Genomic DNA, 17,934 nt, shown 5'->3' on the forward strand with positions numbered 1-17,934 from the left:
GAGACACCGTGTGGTATTACCTGGAGTTCAGTTAACTCGGCTTCCTTCCCGCTGTCCTGTCTCCTCCCTAAGTCACCCAGTGGAGCTCCCAGTAGCTCCTCTGTGGGCGCTGCATTTAGGCTGTCTGTCTGTCTGTCCATCAGCAGCTGTTGAGTGAGTTGAGTGAGTACTTGGCCGGGGGCCGGCAGGTGGTGAGGGATTCGTATGCGGTAGATGCCAGAGGAGCTCACCTGGGCTCACTGAGCCCTTTCCCTCAGAGAGGAGGGACTTCCACTCAGTGTTGGAGGATGTACGGGTCTGGGCTAGGAGGGGAGGAATGCCGGCCGGGGAGGAGGGAAGAGCAGAAGCCCTGTGTGGGCAGAAGTGTGTCACAAGTTGAGAAGGCTGGTCTGGCTGGGCAGAGGCTCCTGGGGAGGGTTGAGGCAGGGCTGTGGCAGGGCCCTGAACTCAGGGCTGGGAGGTGGATACCCTTTGAGGGTACAGAGGCTCGGCTGTTACCTTATGTGGCTCTTGTGATGGGGGAGGGGTCCTAGGGGGTGACTTCTGCCTCTCTCTGGAGGAAGGAGATGGGCCCCCCAGCCCCCTGCGGTCCTCCGGCCTCCTCCACAGTCAGTCTCCAGCGTAGGAATGGTTAGGCGTGTGGATCCTCCTGGGCTCACTGTAAGCTGTTCGGAGATGGGGTCGTTTTCCTTGGAACTTGTTTTAAAAGCTGGGCCTCGTGTCATCGATGGTCGCTGTTGGGAAGCGCGCTGCCCGTTCAGCCTTGACTCCTAGAAAGGCAGGTGCTCCTTGATATTGGTGTTGATTTTTGACAGTTTGGTAAGACCCACCTCGTGCCTTTGGGGAGCCGTGGAGGCCTTCCAGCAGCACCAGCGCTGGGGAGGGCAGACGCTAGCGATGGAGGGAAAGGGTCCCGGTGACAACCGCTCCTGGAAAAAAAAGACTCACTGCTGACATCTTAATTACCTGTTCCCAAGGAGTGGTGGTGGTTTCCCCTGGGGAGGCACACGCCTCCAACAGCTGACTTAAGAAGGATGCCTTTTAATAGGAGGACAAAAATGTGCCCTGACTAGATTTTAATATGATTTTCACATGAGCATCTATGGTGATCAAAGGATAGAGGGGTTCTCTGTTGGACTGAACAGATGTCTTGTGAGTACTTCCGTGTCCTAGACACTGTGGGGCTTGCCGAGATGCCGAAGTGTGGCCCTGTCCTCAAGAAAGTTCAGGTTCAGGTTCGGGGCACCTGGGTGGCTCAGTGAGTTAAGCCTCTGCCTTCAGCTCAGGTCATGATCACTAGGTCCTGGGATTGAGCCCTGCGTCAGACTCTCTGCTCGGCAGGGAGCCTGCTTCTCCTTCTCTCTCTACCTGCCTCTCTGCCTACTTGTAATCTCTTTCTCAAATAAATAAATAAAATCTTAAAAAAAAAAAAAAAGAAAGAAAGAAAGAAAGGAAAGAAAGTTCAGGTTCCAGGCCCATCGTAGCCGAAGTGTCGGAAAGAAGGCCAGTGGAAGGTGTTTCAGAGTTTAGGTCAGATCCTGGAAGGCTTTGAGCACAGTGAGTTTGGACATTATTCACTAGTAATGGGGAGTCGTGGAAGAGATTTGAGGAGGAGGGACACGATCAGACTAGAACGGTGCCACTAAGCAAAATGCAATGAGGAGCAGTTGGAGAATGAGAAGACGGAGCAGATGAACATTTCTGAGCTCACAGACTGTAGGGACTGTTGCATTAGTCTAGGAAATAGGTGGTAAGCTCTGGTCCGGACAAGGCAGTCGGCCCAGAGCACTGCTGAAGAATCACAAGGTCAAATTCATAGACCTTGTCCTCTGACTGGCAGATGGAGGTTGCGGGGGAGAAGAAGCTGGTCTGGTTAACGGGGAGGACATGGTGTGAGACAGGGAACACAAATGGAGAAACAGGTTGGGGGAGGGATGACTTGGTCTTGGTCGGGGGGCTGGTACCCGTGTGGAGGGCACCAGGAGGAAGCAAGTCTAGGACAGGTGAAGGCTTGAGACAAATGATTTGATGGCAAATCATTTAGACCAAGTACATGATGTTGGCAAGGAAGACAAACAGTAGGCTTGTTTGTTCACTCATTTACTTGCTCCCTCATTCAAAAACATGGACACACACACACACACACACACACACACACACACACTTTGTGACAGTACTTCCCAGAGAAGAGTGTTGAGCTGATACGTGGGAGTAGGAGCGACTGGGGCAAGAGATCATGGGGGCAGTAGACAGGAAAGGAGTCAGGGGAGCGGCTAGGACAGGGCTAGGGGAAGGCCGGGAAGGTAGCCAAGCTGGCCTGGTTGGTGCCGGATGAATCAAGGGAGGTGGCACAGGAAGCCAAGAAGGAGCACATCGGCATATGTGGTACCAAACATGGCAGACCCGGCCATGTGGGGAGGGTAGGCAATGCCACCCTGAGACCCGGCAGAGAAAGCAAGTGGGTGGGGGGGACAGTGGGGTCCGAGAGGGGCAGTTGGAGAGGCGGAGCAGACACTGCTTGGAGAAATCTGTCAGCCCAGGGAGTCGGGGCGTGCCGTAACTGGAATGGGGAGGAGGGCGTCTCTCGATTCCCACCTGCCGGCCCTTCCTGTCCCTTTTTTTTTCCTTTTTTTAAAAGAAATTAGATTAAAAGGATCGGAATCTACTTGCGGGCCTAGGGAAGTTGCTGGCAGAAAGGGGAAAGAGAGGTTAATGGACAGGAAAAAGTTCCTCAGAACATGAAGTGGGAGCCAGAGCTCCAGTGCTGTCGTCACTCTGGAAGGCAGATGGGAGGCTTCTGTGGGTGACAGCCCAGGGGGACATGGAAGGACTCGGGAGGACTTCCCGTGACCCTGCACTTCAAGGACTGTGTCTCCGAGTCCCTGCATTCCTCTGGGTCAGTCTTGCTGGGGCTCCTGCCCGACCACCCTCAGAACACTCAGCCAGGGGCCAGCAGGCTGCCTTTTGATGGAGGTAAGACCACCCCCCTTACAGTGAGGCACCTGCTCAGATCCGGGGGAGGCTGTGGTGGCTGAGAAAAGTGACCGCGCTGCTGAAAACAACAGCTGTAGCTGCGCGGGTCCACCCTGAATTCCCACCGTTCAGGGAACTTGTGAGCGTTTTTACAAGTGTTAGGGTAACGTATAATCTCACTCAAAATTTGCTCAGTGACTGCAAAGGATATTATTACAAATATACATGGCACGTATCAGCAGATGGTTTCCACCCAGAATAAAAGTTTATATTGATGGTCTAAGAAGAGAGGATAAAACAGCAGGACTTAGGAGCTGGGTAAGGGCCGGGGGAACAGGAGAAGGTTGCAGGTGATAAGACACGGGAAGGTGGGCCGGTGATGTCCAGATTTTCGTGTCCTGCCTACAAATGACTAAATAAATACAGTGTTGCTTTTTTTTTTTTTTTTAAGATTATATTTATTTATTTGACAGAGATCACAAGTAGGCAGAGAGGCAGGCAGACAGAGAGGAAGGGAAGCAGGCTCCCTGCTAAGCAGAGAGCCTGATGCGGGGGCAGCATGATCCCAGAACCCTGGGATCATGACCTGAGCCGAAAGCAGACACTTTAACCCACTGAGCCACCCAGGTGCCCCTGATCAGAGTTTCCTAGCGTTTAGAAGGTGGAACAAGGGAAGAGGGTGATAATCACCCTGCAGGTAACATGTATTGATCCCCTACTGTATGCATGAGCCACAAGCACTGGAGACTTATCTTTGAGTCTTCACAGCAGTTCCTTGAGGTGATGGCGCCATCCCTGTCTTAAAGATGAGATGGGATTGCCCAAGGTCACGCTGCAGGGGTATGGCAGAGCCAGGTCTGGTACCCAGGTCCGGTAGACCCCGGGGCCTGCACTCAACCACCAGCTTGGGAGAAGTCCAGAAGGATGGCCATGCCGTTGCAGCAGATGTCCGAGGAAGCTACAGGTGGCCCCAGAAGATCTCAGGAAGAGTCTTCTTCCCGGCCCACAGACTCTCTGCCAGACACTTAGGTGGCTATCTGTCTGTCTGTCAGGACCACTGAACTGTACTCCCTCCTGAACCCGCGAGAGCACAGGCCAGAGCTCTGGCAGCAGACTTTCCACTTAGGCAGAAGCCCAGATTCTGACAAGTTGTCTTTGTTCTCTCTGTCCTCTTGCCCAAGGAGGTGACAGACTGAGCCCGGAGTGTCCTGTAAATGGGGAAAGGGGACAAAGTGATGAGTTCAGTTGACATGTCTGTAACAGGACTTGTGTCTGCAGGGGCTCAGGCGCCCCCTTCAGCAGGACCTGACCTGGAGACCCCTCCCTCCACGGGGAGTCTGCCGAGCCAGACTGGGAGTTCTCCGTGGACAGACACCAGCCGCTGGTGGTGGTGGACAGATTGCCTCAGAGGGCAGCTGACGCTCCCTGGGGGACATATGAAATGACTTTGTTTCATCAGTTAAGTCAGCCTCATCCACTCAGTCATGCAATGAGTGTTTTCATTCATTCGTTTCAAGTCGGAGAGACTGTCCGCCACTCGTGGAGTGTGTAGGCTGCTCCTGCGTGTTGCCGGGTGCATCAGAGCCATGGGGGTGGGGATCGGATGCGCAGACGGTGGGGACAGGAATCAGCGTCCAGCTCCAGGAGCAGATACCTCCCTGTTCTCCTTACAGACGAGGGAACTGAGGCTCAAAAAAGTTAAGTCATTTGCCCGAAGTCAGCCTCTTTAGTGAGCAGCAGGTCTCAGCCACCGATCCCTCTGGCCCCTGTGTGGGAGTCTTAGCTCCGTGTGTTACTGACTCTGGCCTGTGTGTTTGCTTCCAGTTCTTTAAAGCCTTTTCCAAGAATGGCTCAGGATCAGCATTGCCAGGTGGGTCTCCTTCTGTTATCAATATCTTCTTTTTCTTTCTGTTGGGTTCCTGCTGAGGTGAGGAGAGCCCAGCAAGGTCCTTAGGGTAAACAGTCCTAAGTGGAAATGGAGTTTTGTGTTTTCCTGGGGCCTTCCTGGCCAGCCTGGATGGTGCCTTCTGGAAAAGGGGGCTGAAGAAACCCTTCTATTTTGCTCCATTCAGGGTCCTGGGAAGAGGGGAGGGTCGCCATGAACCCAGGCTAACCCGTCACGTCAAAATGGGGTTGGCATCCAGAGGGACAGAGCAGACAGCCTCCGGGGAAAAGCACTCACGGGCTCCAGGCCAAGGGGCTCCTTCCTGCCCTCTGAGGGATGGGTCTTCTCGTGTAACTTAGGGCCACAGAAGAAGACCCCACCGCACTGCTCTAATAGAGAAGGACTGACCCATGCTCTGTTTCTCTCAGAACTAGCCTGTGCCCCGGGCCCTTTGTTTCAGCAAAGCTGACAAGGCCGCTGGGATTATTGCTCCCTCCTCATGCGCCCCCTCCCCCATGTCCGTCTTCATCCAGTGGCTGGTGCTGATGTGGAGACGCTGCGGAAGAGGCTCATTGACGCCTTGGAGTCCCATAGTGACACGTGGCCCCCTGCCTGCCCCCCGCTGGAGCCTGCCAGGTATGCGGGGCTGGAGCAGGTGTGGTGCGGTGTGGGCCAGAATCGCAGGCCTGGGAGTGAGAGGGTAGCGGCTGTGTAGGGGATACAAAGGCCTTTGTCTCTGGGACAGACCCTCTGTGGGTAAGAGCCCAGAGCCGCTCTGGAGCAGAGTAGGAGACTCCCTGTTGCTGGAGGGCCTCCCCTTGGAGCCCTGGCTTCGTGGGGCCAAAGGGTGCAAGGGAAGGAAGAGATGGACGGCGGTTGTCCGGGCCCTGCCTGCCTCTGCTCTTCACAGCCTGTGCTCCGGAACGTTTGTGGGGTGCAGCAGACTTCAAGCATCTAACCCAGAGGGGGCACTGGCAGAGAGGACATGGGGACGAAGAAGGAAGGCTCAGAGGAAAAGGGAGCCCTGCCTCTAAGAGGAAGTGGTCATCTTTCTGAGCGGTCGCTGTGACTGGGGGGTGGGCCACGGCGGCTGGTGGCCCGCATCTGCCCGCCAGGCAGGCTCCCAGGATTGCCTCTTCTAGAAGGAAAGGGTGCGGTGCCTCGCTTCGGCTCTCCCACAGAGGGTAAACTGAGAGCACTAGGTCTCGCCCTCCTAGATGAGAACTTGAGACAGGATAGAGCCCACCTCAGGGATTCCTGCCAAGAAGGAGCAAATCTGGGTACCCGCAGGCACTGCTGGAAGGAGCCCAGCCTCTGAGCGCAGGGAAGATCCCAGGGCCTGAGGAGGCTCATGAAGCAGGCGCTGGGGCTCCAGGCCCCCACATCGATTTACTCATGTTCTTGAAAGCAGTAGTCCTGCCGAGAGACTGTGCTGCTAGCATCAGTTGGGGTTGAATCCAACCCTCAATTTTTTTTTTTTTTTTTTAAATCAGCTACGTGCGGGCACACGTAGTCCTGGAGGTTCCCACAGCGACCCTGGGCCCAGTGTTAGTCTTGGTGTGGTTTGGGGCTGCCCTAGACCCCTTCTCTCCAGGAAACATTCCTACTCGCCTGCCCTTACTTACATTTCTCAGTGACCGTGTCCATCTCTCTCTCATGCACATACATCCTTCGTGGTGCATTTTCAGTCCCACGGATCTCAGAAGCAGCAGGTCAGGTAGACCTGCCAACCTCATGGGTCCTGAACATTGTCCGTATTCACTCAGCCTTGCCCGTATCAGAACACAGAGACCGCTGGTCTCAAAGCCCCCATCTCCTGTCCTCCTCCTCCTCCTCCCCAGGCCACCTCGTACTCACTCCAGATTCTTAAAAGAAACAATGTGAAAAAAAAATCAAAATGTGGACCAAAGGAGAAGCAGCTTGTAGGGAAGCAGAGGCAGCGTCCTCTCAGACTAAGGGTTTGGCTTGCTGCCCCTGGAGGGCTGGTGGGGGCGACTTCCATGGAGCCTCGAGTGGGAACAGGAGGGGGATATATGGCTGCCCCCATAGTTTTGTGACAGGCGTGCCTGGTGTCCCCAGCAGGTCACTGCCGCTCTTGTCTCTTGCAGGCTGAAGGAGATTGATGGATTCTTTGCGAGAAACGACAAAGATTTCTTGGCCCTGATCTTTGAAAAGGAAGGCTCATACCTGGGTAGAGAGGTGAGCGCCCCCCAGGGTCCCTGCAACACCAAGGTGGGCTTCAGCAGAGAGCCCAGTGAGTTCAGGAGCGGGGCTGTTCCGGCGAATTCTGGGGTCTCGGCCTCATGCACGCCTTAGCCCAGCACTGGCCTGACCCCTGCTGGACGACCCAGGAAGTGTGGGAGCTGGGCCTTTCCGTGGGAAAACCTTTGTCTTTTTTATCTAACACCCGCTGTTCACTGAGCACTGGACTAGAGTGCGGGCACACGTAGTCGCTAATCTTCGCAGTTAAGGATGATGACCGGGAAACAGGTTGAAGGGCCCCGGGCCGGTGGATTGGTTGGAGCAGGGCTTTGAACCAGGTCTGTGAGTGCCGCAAGCCTGGTGGTTTCCACACCGCCCCACCCCTGCGGAACAGGAGCCTGGGTGTGGGGAGGGGCGGTCAGAGCTCGTTCAGGGCCTCTGGAGGAAGCAGTAACAGAACAGGCAGGTGTGAATTGCCGCCCCATGGTGACTGTCTGCCCCAAGCCCCGTTTCCCTGTCTGGAAAGTGTGATTGCTCCCTTTCCTCAGAACACTGCTGGCACAAATGAGGCAGGTTAGGGGAAGGGCCTGGACTGGTAGCTGGTGCAGAGTAGGTGCTTTTTAAAGATCCGTTCCCCTGGCCTAATGCAGAGAGCTGTCCAGTCTGCCGCTGGCGCACAGACTTCTCTACACCCCTTGTGGGCTTTTCCCAGCCGCCGAGGGGGGATGGGCCAGGCCAGAGGTGAAGTCCCAAAGTAATGCAGGGATGCAGAAGAGGCAGGAGGTGGAGATGAAATTAAACACCACTACTGGCTCCGAATGCTTTCCTCCTGAAATTCCTCAAGCATATCCAGGATGCTACGGGCTGCCTCCAGGCCTCTGAGCCCTGAGAGAGGAAACAGAGGGCGATGGGGAGGGGCACGGAGCTTTGCTGAAGGACTTCCTGCCCCTTCTGGGGTCCCAGCCCAGGCCTAATGACAAGGAAGTGATTAATAAATGTTCATTGGAAACAGATCTTCTCCCTACTGCCCCTCAGGGCCAGGGACCCTGTTTCCATGCAGAGATGCTCATAGATGGTTAGTGTGAGAAGCAGGAGGGCTCAGTAGTCAAGAGCACAGACCCTGGAGCCAGTTTGAACTGGGATGCATTGCCCAGTCCCGGCACTTCCTGCCTCTGTCCCCCGAACACTTGATTTCACCACTTACCCTTTGTGTTCTCATTTGCAATAGACATTTTAGTTTTTTGATTTTTTTAAAAGATTATTTATTTATTTATTTGACAGAGATAAAGATCACAAGTAGGCAGAGGGGCAGGCAGAGAGAGAGGGAGAAGCAGGCTCCCTGCTGAGCAGAGAGCCCGATGCGGGGCTCAATCCCAGGACCCTGGGATCATGACCTGAGCCGAAAGCAGAGGCTTAACCCACTGAGCCACCCAGGCGCCCCAAGGCATTTTAGTTTTTTAATGAACACTTGTATACCCCAGTCACTTATACATGCCCCAGTCACTGTTACACATTTCAAAAAATTAACCCCTTCGGTCCTTTTAACATTCCTCTGAGGTTGGTATGTGTGTTATTATTCCAGTTTTGCAAGTAAAGAAATGGAGTCGGGGAGGTTTAGGCCAGTGGCACCAGGATACAAACAGAGGCAGCCCCCGGCTTGGTCTCCTGATAATAGTTCCCATCTCATAGCATTATCTTGAAGATTCAGTGAAGCGATCCATAAACAGTCATAATACCATCTCAATAAATGTTAGCTAACATGGTTTTCCCTCTTATTTCTTTCTAAAAATAAAATCATGTCTAAGTATGTTTTTCTGATTTGGAATAGAGATAGAAAGCCTTGTAAATATAAGAATAAAAATGAAACCACATTTTATTATGCCTTCTACAAATTACTTTCATTGGAAAGAAAATTGTATTAGATTGGACTGCCCTAGGAAATTCAAGGCGTGTGGTGTGCACAGTTCCAAGGCCCCTGTTCTGGGCAGCATGTGACTCTTGTCGCCTGTGGGGTAGTTGTGGTTGGTGGCAGGAGACTGCCGGCACACTCGTCCACTCCCCAGAAGGCTTAGAGTCTGGATGGTGCCCGCCCAGGGCTCCCTCTGCCCAGTGGCTGGCCCCGCCCCCCGCAACATGTCTGTCTGTTTCCACAGGTGACTCTGGACTTGTCCCAGCACCAAGGCATAGCAGTGCGCAGGGTCCTGAACACGGAGGGCGATGTGGTGAGCAAGTTCGGGGTCACTGACTTCCCATCTTGCTACTTGCTGTTTCGGAATGGCTCTGCCTCTCGGGTCCACGTGTGAGTGCTGTGTGTCCCTCCGTCCCCCTCTCTTCTCCCCTGCCCACATCCCTCCTTCCCGCCTACAGAAGCCTGCCTCGTTCTTCCTCCTGCAGTCGCTCTGAGGAGCCCCCTTGTGCAGGAGAAGCCGCTGCCTGTGCATGGAGTGGGTGGGCAGTGCCAGGCACGCGGTCCCCCGGCTCAGGAGTCCGATCTCGGGCCCCTGGTGCACTTGCCACTGCTCCGGTGCCATCGCCCTGGCAGCCCTGGCTCTAGTCCCCATCCTCTGCGGTTCACAGACTCCTTGGCAGGCTGTGGGCCTGGCAGGCACTCAGATATGCCTGACCCTCCCTCCCTTTGGTTTTCTAATTGCAGAAAAGTTCATTAGGAGCTAGACAATAGCCAGTTCCAAAATGCCAAGAGAAAACAATCAGGCCAGCCTCAGCCCCTCTGTCAGGCTCCTGCTGCTGAATGGCCCGTTAAATGGCGCCAGATGGTGCCTTGGTGCCCTCCCTGGGCAGATGATTGATGTCGCCTGGCTCCTGCCGGCAGGAGCTCGAGGGCCGGGGAGACCGAGACTTGCCTGAGGTGCCCAATGAGCTGCCCTGCGGGGCCGTTAGCGCCATCCCGGACGGAGGCCCGGCAGGGTGGCCCCTGGCCCTTGCCGGCCCCAGTGACCAACCAGCACTGGGCCAGCCTCACCAGGGAATTCTGCCGGGGGAGGGGAGCGTGGGCTGCAGAGGGACAGGGAGGGACAGACAGTGCCAGTCCTGGTGGGGAGAGGAGGCATTGTCTCCTCACTTGGAGCTGGTGGAGGGGAAAATTGTTTGTGACGACGCTGCTCCTGAGCCATCTGCTCGGCGATAAACATCGGGCTGGGACAGCGGAGTGGAAAGCGATGCTTCCCGGTGCCAGCTCCCCTGGGGCGTCCCATCATGTGGCTGCTGGTCTTCACATTCTCCCTCCAGGCGGCCGTGACCAGGAGGTGTCGCCTGCCCTGAGGACTCTGTCAGAAGAGAGAAAGAAATCAAAAGGATTGTACAAGGATTGGAGAATTTAGCGTTGTTGTTATTACTACCTGTTTTTATTAAAAAATCAGGTATCAAACCCCCTTGATTTCCTTGGGGAGTTGGGCCACCTCTGGTACCTCAAAGCAAGCTCCTGAGTGGGCAGCCACCTTTGGTCTCTGGCAAAGGTAGTCAGACCCAGGCATCCCGTCCATGGGCAGAAGTAGCTCCGTCCCACAGCTGCTCCAGGCAGGGCAGGCTGAGGAATTCTCAGACCTGCCGCTTTTCCAGATGGGGCTTGGGCCTCAGATGGTGTCGGAGAGCCTTTCCACAGCATGAGTGGTGGATGGAAAGGCTAAAGTGAGGCCTGAGCGCCTTGGTTTGACCTCACTGAGGATGAGATGTAACCAGATTCACGTATTTCTTTTTTTTTTTTTTTTAATATTTTATTTATTTGACAGAGAGAGACAGCAAGAGAGAGAACACAAGAGGGGAAGTGGGAGAGGGAGAAGCAGGCTCCCCTCTGAGCAGGGGGCCCGATGTGGGGCTCGATCCCAAGACCCTGGGATCAAGACCCAAGCAGAAGGCAGATGCTTAATGACTGAGCCACCCAGGTGCCCCAGATTCAAATATTTCTTAATAAACATTTCTGTCAACGGGCGCCTGGGTGGCGCAGTTGGTGAAGCATCCGACTCTTGGTTTTGGCTCAGGTCGTGATCTCAGGGTCATGGGATCGAGCCCCATGTCGGGCTCCACACTCAGCACAGAGTCTGCTGGAGATTCTCTCCTTCTCCCTCTGCTCCTCCTCTTTAAAAAATAAATTAAAAAAATAAACACTTCTGTCAGCTGAGCCACCTGCCTCCTCTCCTGACATGATTTTGTCCTGAGGTCTCTTTCTCCATATCCACTGCCTCCCCTCTGGTTTCTTCCCTACAGGCTTGCGGAATCCAGGTCCTTCTACACCACTTACCTGAAGAGGTTCTCCAGGGCCCCCCGGGAGCCTGTCCCCACCAAGGTTGTGCCAACCACTGCTCACACAATAGCTCCCACTGTGTGGAAAGTCGCAGATCGGTAAGGCCACGCCCCCTTGCCTCCCCAGAGCCTCACCTCCGATCCCAGAGCCCCGGCCTCCATACCACACTCTGGTCCCTGTCTTGAGCTTAGCACATGCCTTTCCAATCCCAGACCCCCTGAAGGCTGGCCTTGGCCTTTGGGCTCTCCTGGCTGCTGACCACACACAGAAGAGTCATAGCTGTTGGGATCAGCCGCAGGCACGCAGGGGCCAGCCCCGTGTCTACTGACTGTGGGAGGTGCCAGACAGCACTTGCTTGTGTAAGTGATGGAGTGAACACTTTCCAAAGCCCACATTCCTTAAACTTAACACGATTCAAGAGCAAGTGGGATCAGCTTGGAGGGATACCCTGTGGCCTTCTGACCAACTTCCCACCCGAGCAGCCATCTCTTCTGCAGACGTGTTTGAGTACCTGCTACCCACTAGGCACTGTAATTCAGACACATGCAGATATGCAGTCCCTTCCCCCAGAGTTTACAGCCCCTTCCAGGAAGTCACTGACCTCATCTGAATGCCTCTGGTGCTGGAGAGCTCACTACCTTCTGGGCTAGCCTGTATCTTTGTGCACAGACATAACCATGAGGAAGCCGCTTTTCTCTCCAAGGCCGCTTGGCTCTGCCCTTGCAGTAGAATTCCTGCTCGTTGGGCAGGAGATGGGGCTCTAAGTCTCTTAAGCTGGCACCCGGCGGTATGCCAAGGAGAAATGGCTGACCGGGCAGCCCAGAGCCGCATCGGGAAGGTGGCCTCCACAAGGAGACTGTACAAGAGAACTGAAGGAGAGGTCATCTGATTTCCAGAGGGTTTGCATCCCAACATGAAGGACTTGCAGGGTAGGAAGTGAGATGTTTAGTAAATTGGGTAAGAAGGAAACAGAGACCTAGACATGGGAACTGTCCTCATGGTCATTCACAGATGAGGATTCCCGTCATTCAAATTATAACAGCGGACGCTTACGGGCCTCGGGTGCCGAACTCTGTGCTGGGCACCTTCCATACCTTATCCCATAAGTCAGGGGCCAGACCGCAAGAATGGAGAGGTACCAACCCAGGACACCCCCGTGGGGCCTAGAGAGGGCCCTTTGCCTGGAGGGTAGAGCACAGGGGTTTACAGTGCTGACCCCTTGAGTGACCCTGCTGGCTCCCTGCAGCGTTAGGAGGTAGGTGCGGCTGGAGTAACCAGTTCACTTTACAGGTGGGGTCTCTGAGGCCCAGAAAGTGGACTGAGTTGCCTCCCAGAACTGAGGCCAGAACCCAGGCCTCAGGAGGCAGGGGTAGAGAAGCAGCCACCGTGCCGAGCCCTTTCTTACAGAAGCCCGAGCCCAGACCCTGAGCCAGCAGGATGGGTGCGGGATGAGGCAGCCAGCTTGGAGCCTGCAGCCTTTCCCCCGGGGCTGGGATGGCCCAAGAGGTGTGACCAGGAGCCTCACCCACTACCCAAGGCCTGGCAGCTGTGAGGACATGAGCCCCCAAATAAAGATATGCCAGTTGCCCTCCTAACCCTCAGCCCCCACCATGCCCTGCCTCGGAGGGCAGCCGGAGCCTTGGTCTTTCCAAGAGGGCCCAGCTTTCCAGAGCCACATTGTTTGGGTGCACCCATTGTTCTCTCTGTCCCTAGGGGCCTTTGTTCAGAACAGGGAGCAAAACTCAGCCTTCCACCAGCCACCTGATTAAAAGCACCTTCAGTGAGTCCCAGGAGGGGCCGGCCCTGAGCCTATGGAGGGGACCCCTACTTCGTGCCAGGAGCTGCTGAGTGGCTTGCCTTTCTGCTCTTACTTATTCCTCTCAGCAGCCTTCCCGTGAGCAATTTATTGTTATAGTAAATCTGTTATAGTAAATGAGGAACTGTGGCTCAGAGAGATTAAGTAATATACTCAAGGTCACAGAGCTGGTTAGTGGCAGAGCCCAGTGCTAACTTATAGGACTCTGTGACCATTGGCAGTGGCCCTCCCCTTCCCTCCCTGTAGCCCTGGGTGCTCATCCCCAGCCTCCAGCCTATGGTTCACACCCCTCTCTCTCTCCACCACCTTCTGGGTCCTCAGCTCCAAGATCTACATGGCTGACCTGGAATCCGCGCTGCACTACATCCTGCGGGTGGAAGTGGGCAAGTTCTCTGTGCTGGAGGGGCAGCGCCTGGTGGCCCTGAAAAAGTTCGTGGCCGTGCTGGCCCAGGTGAGCAGGGCCCCAGCCTCCCTTGTCTGCACCTCCCTTGGGAGCTCCTGATCTGGCTGGACACCTGAACCCACAGCGGTCCTGGTCCACTGCGGGCTGCTGCCCCAGGCTACTGGCTGGGTAGGGTAGGGCCAGATGCCCCGGAATGTTCCCCGCGGATTCTGCCTGGGTCCCCCACTATAGTCGAAGCATAGAGTGAGGCCGTGGTCACTGGGGAAGCGGGACCCGCAGATGCCACAGGGAAGGAAAGAGGCTTTTCTGCATCTCCTCTCTTCCTTCCCAGTCACTGGTCATAGTGTGACCGGCTCCTTGGCCACCCCTTCCTTGTTCCTCTGTGGTTTCCAGCCGACATGGCTACTCTCTGCAGTGTAGCTCCTGCCTGTCGGGGATCTGCTGTGTGTCAGGCATTTAATCCTCTTGCCTTTGCACAATGGCAAGTGTTAGTCCCATTTCAGAGCCCCAGGGTGTTCAGGGGACTTGCCTCATGCCTGCCAGTGAGGAGGTGTCAGGAGGACCTGGGCTGAGATCTCTGGCCCCAGAGCCCGTGGTCCTTTCTTTGCCACACAGCTTGCTCAGCTCCGTGAAGGTGAGATGCAGGCCCCCTTCCTTCGGCACCTGTCTCCTCCCCACTCCCCACATCCTTCTGTCTGCTTCCAGATCCCTGGTTAGTGCTGCCCTACTTAAAACCCCAGGCTCCGGGCTGTGGAGGACCGCTGAGTCAGATGTGGGCTCCGATCCCCTTTGCAGGCTGACTGCTGACACAGCCACCCTCGGTCCCCGGGTGCCAGGTCTGCGGGCAGCTGGGGCTACCTCTGGGGGTGATCTGTGCCTCCCCAGCAGGAACTGCCTGCCAGCCTCACCCCTGTCCTGGCCTTCAGGCCCATCTGGCTCCTCTGTGTGGCGCTGGTACAGCCTGAGGCCAGAGCCTTTGGTCCCTCCCCCAGGTCCCTGCTCTCTCCTAGAAGCAGCTGGAATGACTGGCCACTGGGTGGCGTGCGGTCACCAGCGTTTCTTGCTCGAGGCAGATGGTGACTCCCTGAAGTCCAGAGCCCCTAATTCATCCTTCCTCCTGACACCGGGGCGTGAGGAGGAGGAAGGGTCCAAGTCAGGATGATGGGCGAAGGTCAGTGAGAAACGCTGACTTGAAGCTGTAAATTCATGTTGAGAGCCCAGAGGCCGGAGCCGGAGCGTGTCAGAGACCAGATTCTTCCACCCCCTTCTCCCTCAGGGCCAGTGGCCAGCCCTGGAGGTTTGATGGGAATCTGTAATGGCTTCCTCCGGGGACCGGATCCACTGGCAGGCTTTTCTGTTTCACGATCGTTCTCTGCTCTTTTTCTTCCACAAGTTTCTCGGTGTCTTTGTCCTCCTGACCTGTGTCTTGGTGGTTTTTTATCTGACCCGCTCTGCTGGTGTCCGTCCCTTCTCCTGCCCCCTCCCCCGCCCGTGGGTGTGTGTTGTGTGTGTGTGCACGCACGCACATCTGTCCTCCTTCCTGGAGTCCTTGTGGTTTTAAAGTGCTGATACTAATCAGATTTCAGTTGACTTATTGTCAGAGTAGCTTTTCATGTTCCTCGGAGACTCTTGGGAGTTACCAGCAAGGTCTGGACCTTGGCTATAAGCCCCCGGGCCGCCTTGTCCCCACCAGCAGCCCATGGAATACAGATGAAAGGCTGTTGGCCAGCCTCGCCCGGCAGGCAGTCAGCTGGTCTGTCAGAAGATGGCCCACAGAGAGGACCCCGTGGCCCAGGTTCCCAGGCGCTCAGGTTCCTCCCAGGGGCAGTGTGCGGTCAGGGTCAGCCTGGAGAGAGGGAGGCCTGAGGGCTGAGCCTCACTTAGAGCCTCACTTAGAGCTCTGTCCTCTCCCCTCCCCTTCCCTCACCTGGCCAGGTGCCCTAGAGCAAAGGTAACGAACCGCATTTGTGTCTGAGGAAGAATGTTTTCCTGGTGGCTTAGGAGCATTTCAGGAAACTGCTGCTCCTCACCTCTGTAACCCCCTCCCCTCTGTGGGACCGCGGAGCTCTGGGTATTGCTTCTCCCGCCCCAGCTTCTCCTTATGCCTCCCACAGCACTTCCCCGGCCAGCCCTTAGTCCAGAACTTCCTGCATTCCATAAATGACTGGCTCAAGAGGCAGCAGAGAAAGAAAATCCCCTACGGTTTCTTTAAAGCTGCCCTGGACAACCGGAAGGAGGTGAGTCTGGGGGCAACTGAAGACCTTCTCCCTGTCCTCAGTGACTGTGGGGGTAGAAGGGGTTAACCCTGTGGCCTCTGCCCTCCTTCGCCCACTTGCATCCCGGAAGGGGTCCAGGATCGCGGATGGGCCCTTCCAGCAGTCATGAATAAACCGCTACTTACTGAGCCGTCTGCATGCACATCTCATCTCATCTTCCCAGCATGGGCGGAAGGTAGCTCTTATCCCCATTTAGCAGATGGAGAAGCTGAGGTTAAGAGAGGTTAAGTAACTCTCTAAGATCATCAAGCCCGCAGGTGGTTGGGCCGGGATTTAAGACCGAGTGTGAGCAAGTTTGTCACTGGAGCTGCCAGCAGCCACATCAGGCCCCTCACCAGGCCCGTCTGGCCCTCTCTGGAGGCACCTGTCTGTCCGGGCTCCTGTGCTTCTGCTCTGTGCAGAGCTGGCCCAGTGCAGCCAGCAGAGACGCCCCGCTGTACAAGTGTGTTGGATGCCAAAGCTCGAAGGGGCCTCAGAGGCCAAACCCCTCATTTTACAGATGGGGAAATTGAGGCTAGAATAGGGATGTGACTCAGTCTGTGTCACAGCTTTTCAAAATCTGCTGCTCCTTTGATGGGCGTAGCCAGTGGAAGGGAGGTGCCACCTTCCCAGTGGTGAATTGGGGAGGGACTTCATCCGTCTCAGGGCTGTGTGCTGACCTTCGAGTCTCCTGGAAGCTTCTTTCCTCTCACCGCCCATCCCATTCTCTTTCTTCCCCATATACGCTCTCGGGCACGTGTGTGTTCTCAGGGCACTGTCATCGCCGAGAAGGTGAACTGGGTTGGCTGCCAGGGGAGTGAGCCACATTTCCGGGGCTTTCCCTGCTCCCTGTGGATCCTCTTCCATTTCCTGACGGTGCAAGCAGCTCGGCACAATTTCGACCACTCACAAGAGACAGGTGAGCCCAAGGCCTGTGCCCCCTGCCCGGCCCGGCCCGGCCCTCCACAGGCTTCGTGTCGCAGGCCCAGAGGTAGCTGATTCTGCATTTGCAGCTGGCCACGTGTGCTCAGCCCAGACGGGGGACGGGGAGGACCAGGAGCGGCCACCCATTCCTGTCCCCAGCCCCAGGGTGGCACCCTGTGCAAGCTCAGGGGTGTAAGATTCTTTCTGGCTTTCTTGGAGCCATAAGCTTGCTTTATTTCTAGAACTTGGTGATAAATTTGTGGTTCTATTTCTTATACTCCTATAAAACTAGGAATTTTGTCTGTTTCAGTCTACATGGCTGATACTACATACTTTGAACAATTTTTTTGTTGTTGTTTCCCACGAAAAAAATCATTCTTTTTTTTTTTTTTTTTAGAGAGGGAATTTGCAAGCTGGGGAGTGGGAGGGTCAGAGGAGAGAGAGAGAGAGAACCTTAAGCAGACAGAGCTGAATGGGGTCTCTGTCTCACAACCCTGAGATGAAATCAAGTTGGATACTTAACCAACTGAGCCACCCAAGCGCCCCTGAAAAATCGTTTTCTAAGGAAGGCTGGGGAAACACACTGCCCCTTGTGCCCTATGCCCTCCTCAAACCATCTGGCTGCCCTCTGCCACTCACTCTGCCTTATACCTTTACCTCACGACCAAAGGGTAGGCGTCCAGTTCAGTCCCCACTGACTAAGGGTTAGATCACCGGGGTCAGCCTGGAGGAGGTGTCGGTGAGCCAGAAAGCACCCCGCTCTCTGGGGGCAAGGGGCAGGGGGCAGAGAGCTGCTGTGCAGCGGGCCAAGGCTCTGAGCCGGGGAGGGGCCGTGCAGTGAGGAGGGGCAGGGGGAGGTGAGCTGGAGCTGATGGAGGAGCAGGAGCTGAGCGAGGGAGGAGGGAGAGCATCCCAGTAGAAGCAGAGGGGATTAGAGGACCAGTCCGTCAGCCCCGGGGTTGGGTCCCGTGGTGCACAAGCCAGGAAGTCCCTGCCTCAGGGGATAGCATTGCAGGGGCCCGAGACAGGCAGTAACCTTACAGGTACCTCATCTGGGTAGGGTGATGAGTGTCCTGAAGAAGACGCACTAGGGGGCTGGAGGAGAGACGAAGGAGGGGGGCCTCATGGCTCTGGGAGGCTTCCCTGAGGAGGTGGCCCTGCGCAGACCCCCGGCTGGAAGAGAGGTTTCCAGGCTGCCCCGACAAAGTGCTACACACG

The 17,934-nt window shown here is 55.7% G+C and overlaps 1 protein-coding gene across 1 annotated transcript in view; it reads left to right on the forward strand.

Moving 5' to 3' along the window:
• QSOX1 (quiescin sulfhydryl oxidase 1) overlaps nucleotides 1-17,934 on the forward strand; it is a 34,839-nt gene that overhangs the window by 10,537 nt on the left and 6,368 nt on the right. The window contains exons 3-10 of the mRNA XM_059145601.1: nucleotides 4,798-4,843; nucleotides 5,392-5,494; nucleotides 6,967-7,057; nucleotides 9,214-9,359; nucleotides 11,282-11,416; nucleotides 13,456-13,585; nucleotides 15,652-15,774; nucleotides 16,564-16,711. Of these exons, the coding sequence (XP_059001584.1) occupies nucleotides 4,798-4,843; nucleotides 5,392-5,494; nucleotides 6,967-7,057; nucleotides 9,214-9,359; nucleotides 11,282-11,416; nucleotides 13,456-13,585; nucleotides 15,652-15,774; nucleotides 16,564-16,711 (922 nt within the window). The remainder of the gene's footprint in view (nucleotides 1-4,797; nucleotides 4,844-5,391; nucleotides 5,495-6,966; nucleotides 7,058-9,213; nucleotides 9,360-11,281; nucleotides 11,417-13,455; nucleotides 13,586-15,651; nucleotides 15,775-16,563; nucleotides 16,712-17,934) is intronic.

The sequence above is a fragment of the Mustela lutreola genome, chromosome 14 (assembly GCF_030435805.1).
Source record: "Mustela lutreola isolate mMusLut2 chromosome 14, mMusLut2.pri, whole genome shotgun sequence".
Taxonomy (NCBI): domain Eukaryota; kingdom Metazoa; phylum Chordata; class Mammalia; order Carnivora; family Mustelidae; genus Mustela; species Mustela lutreola.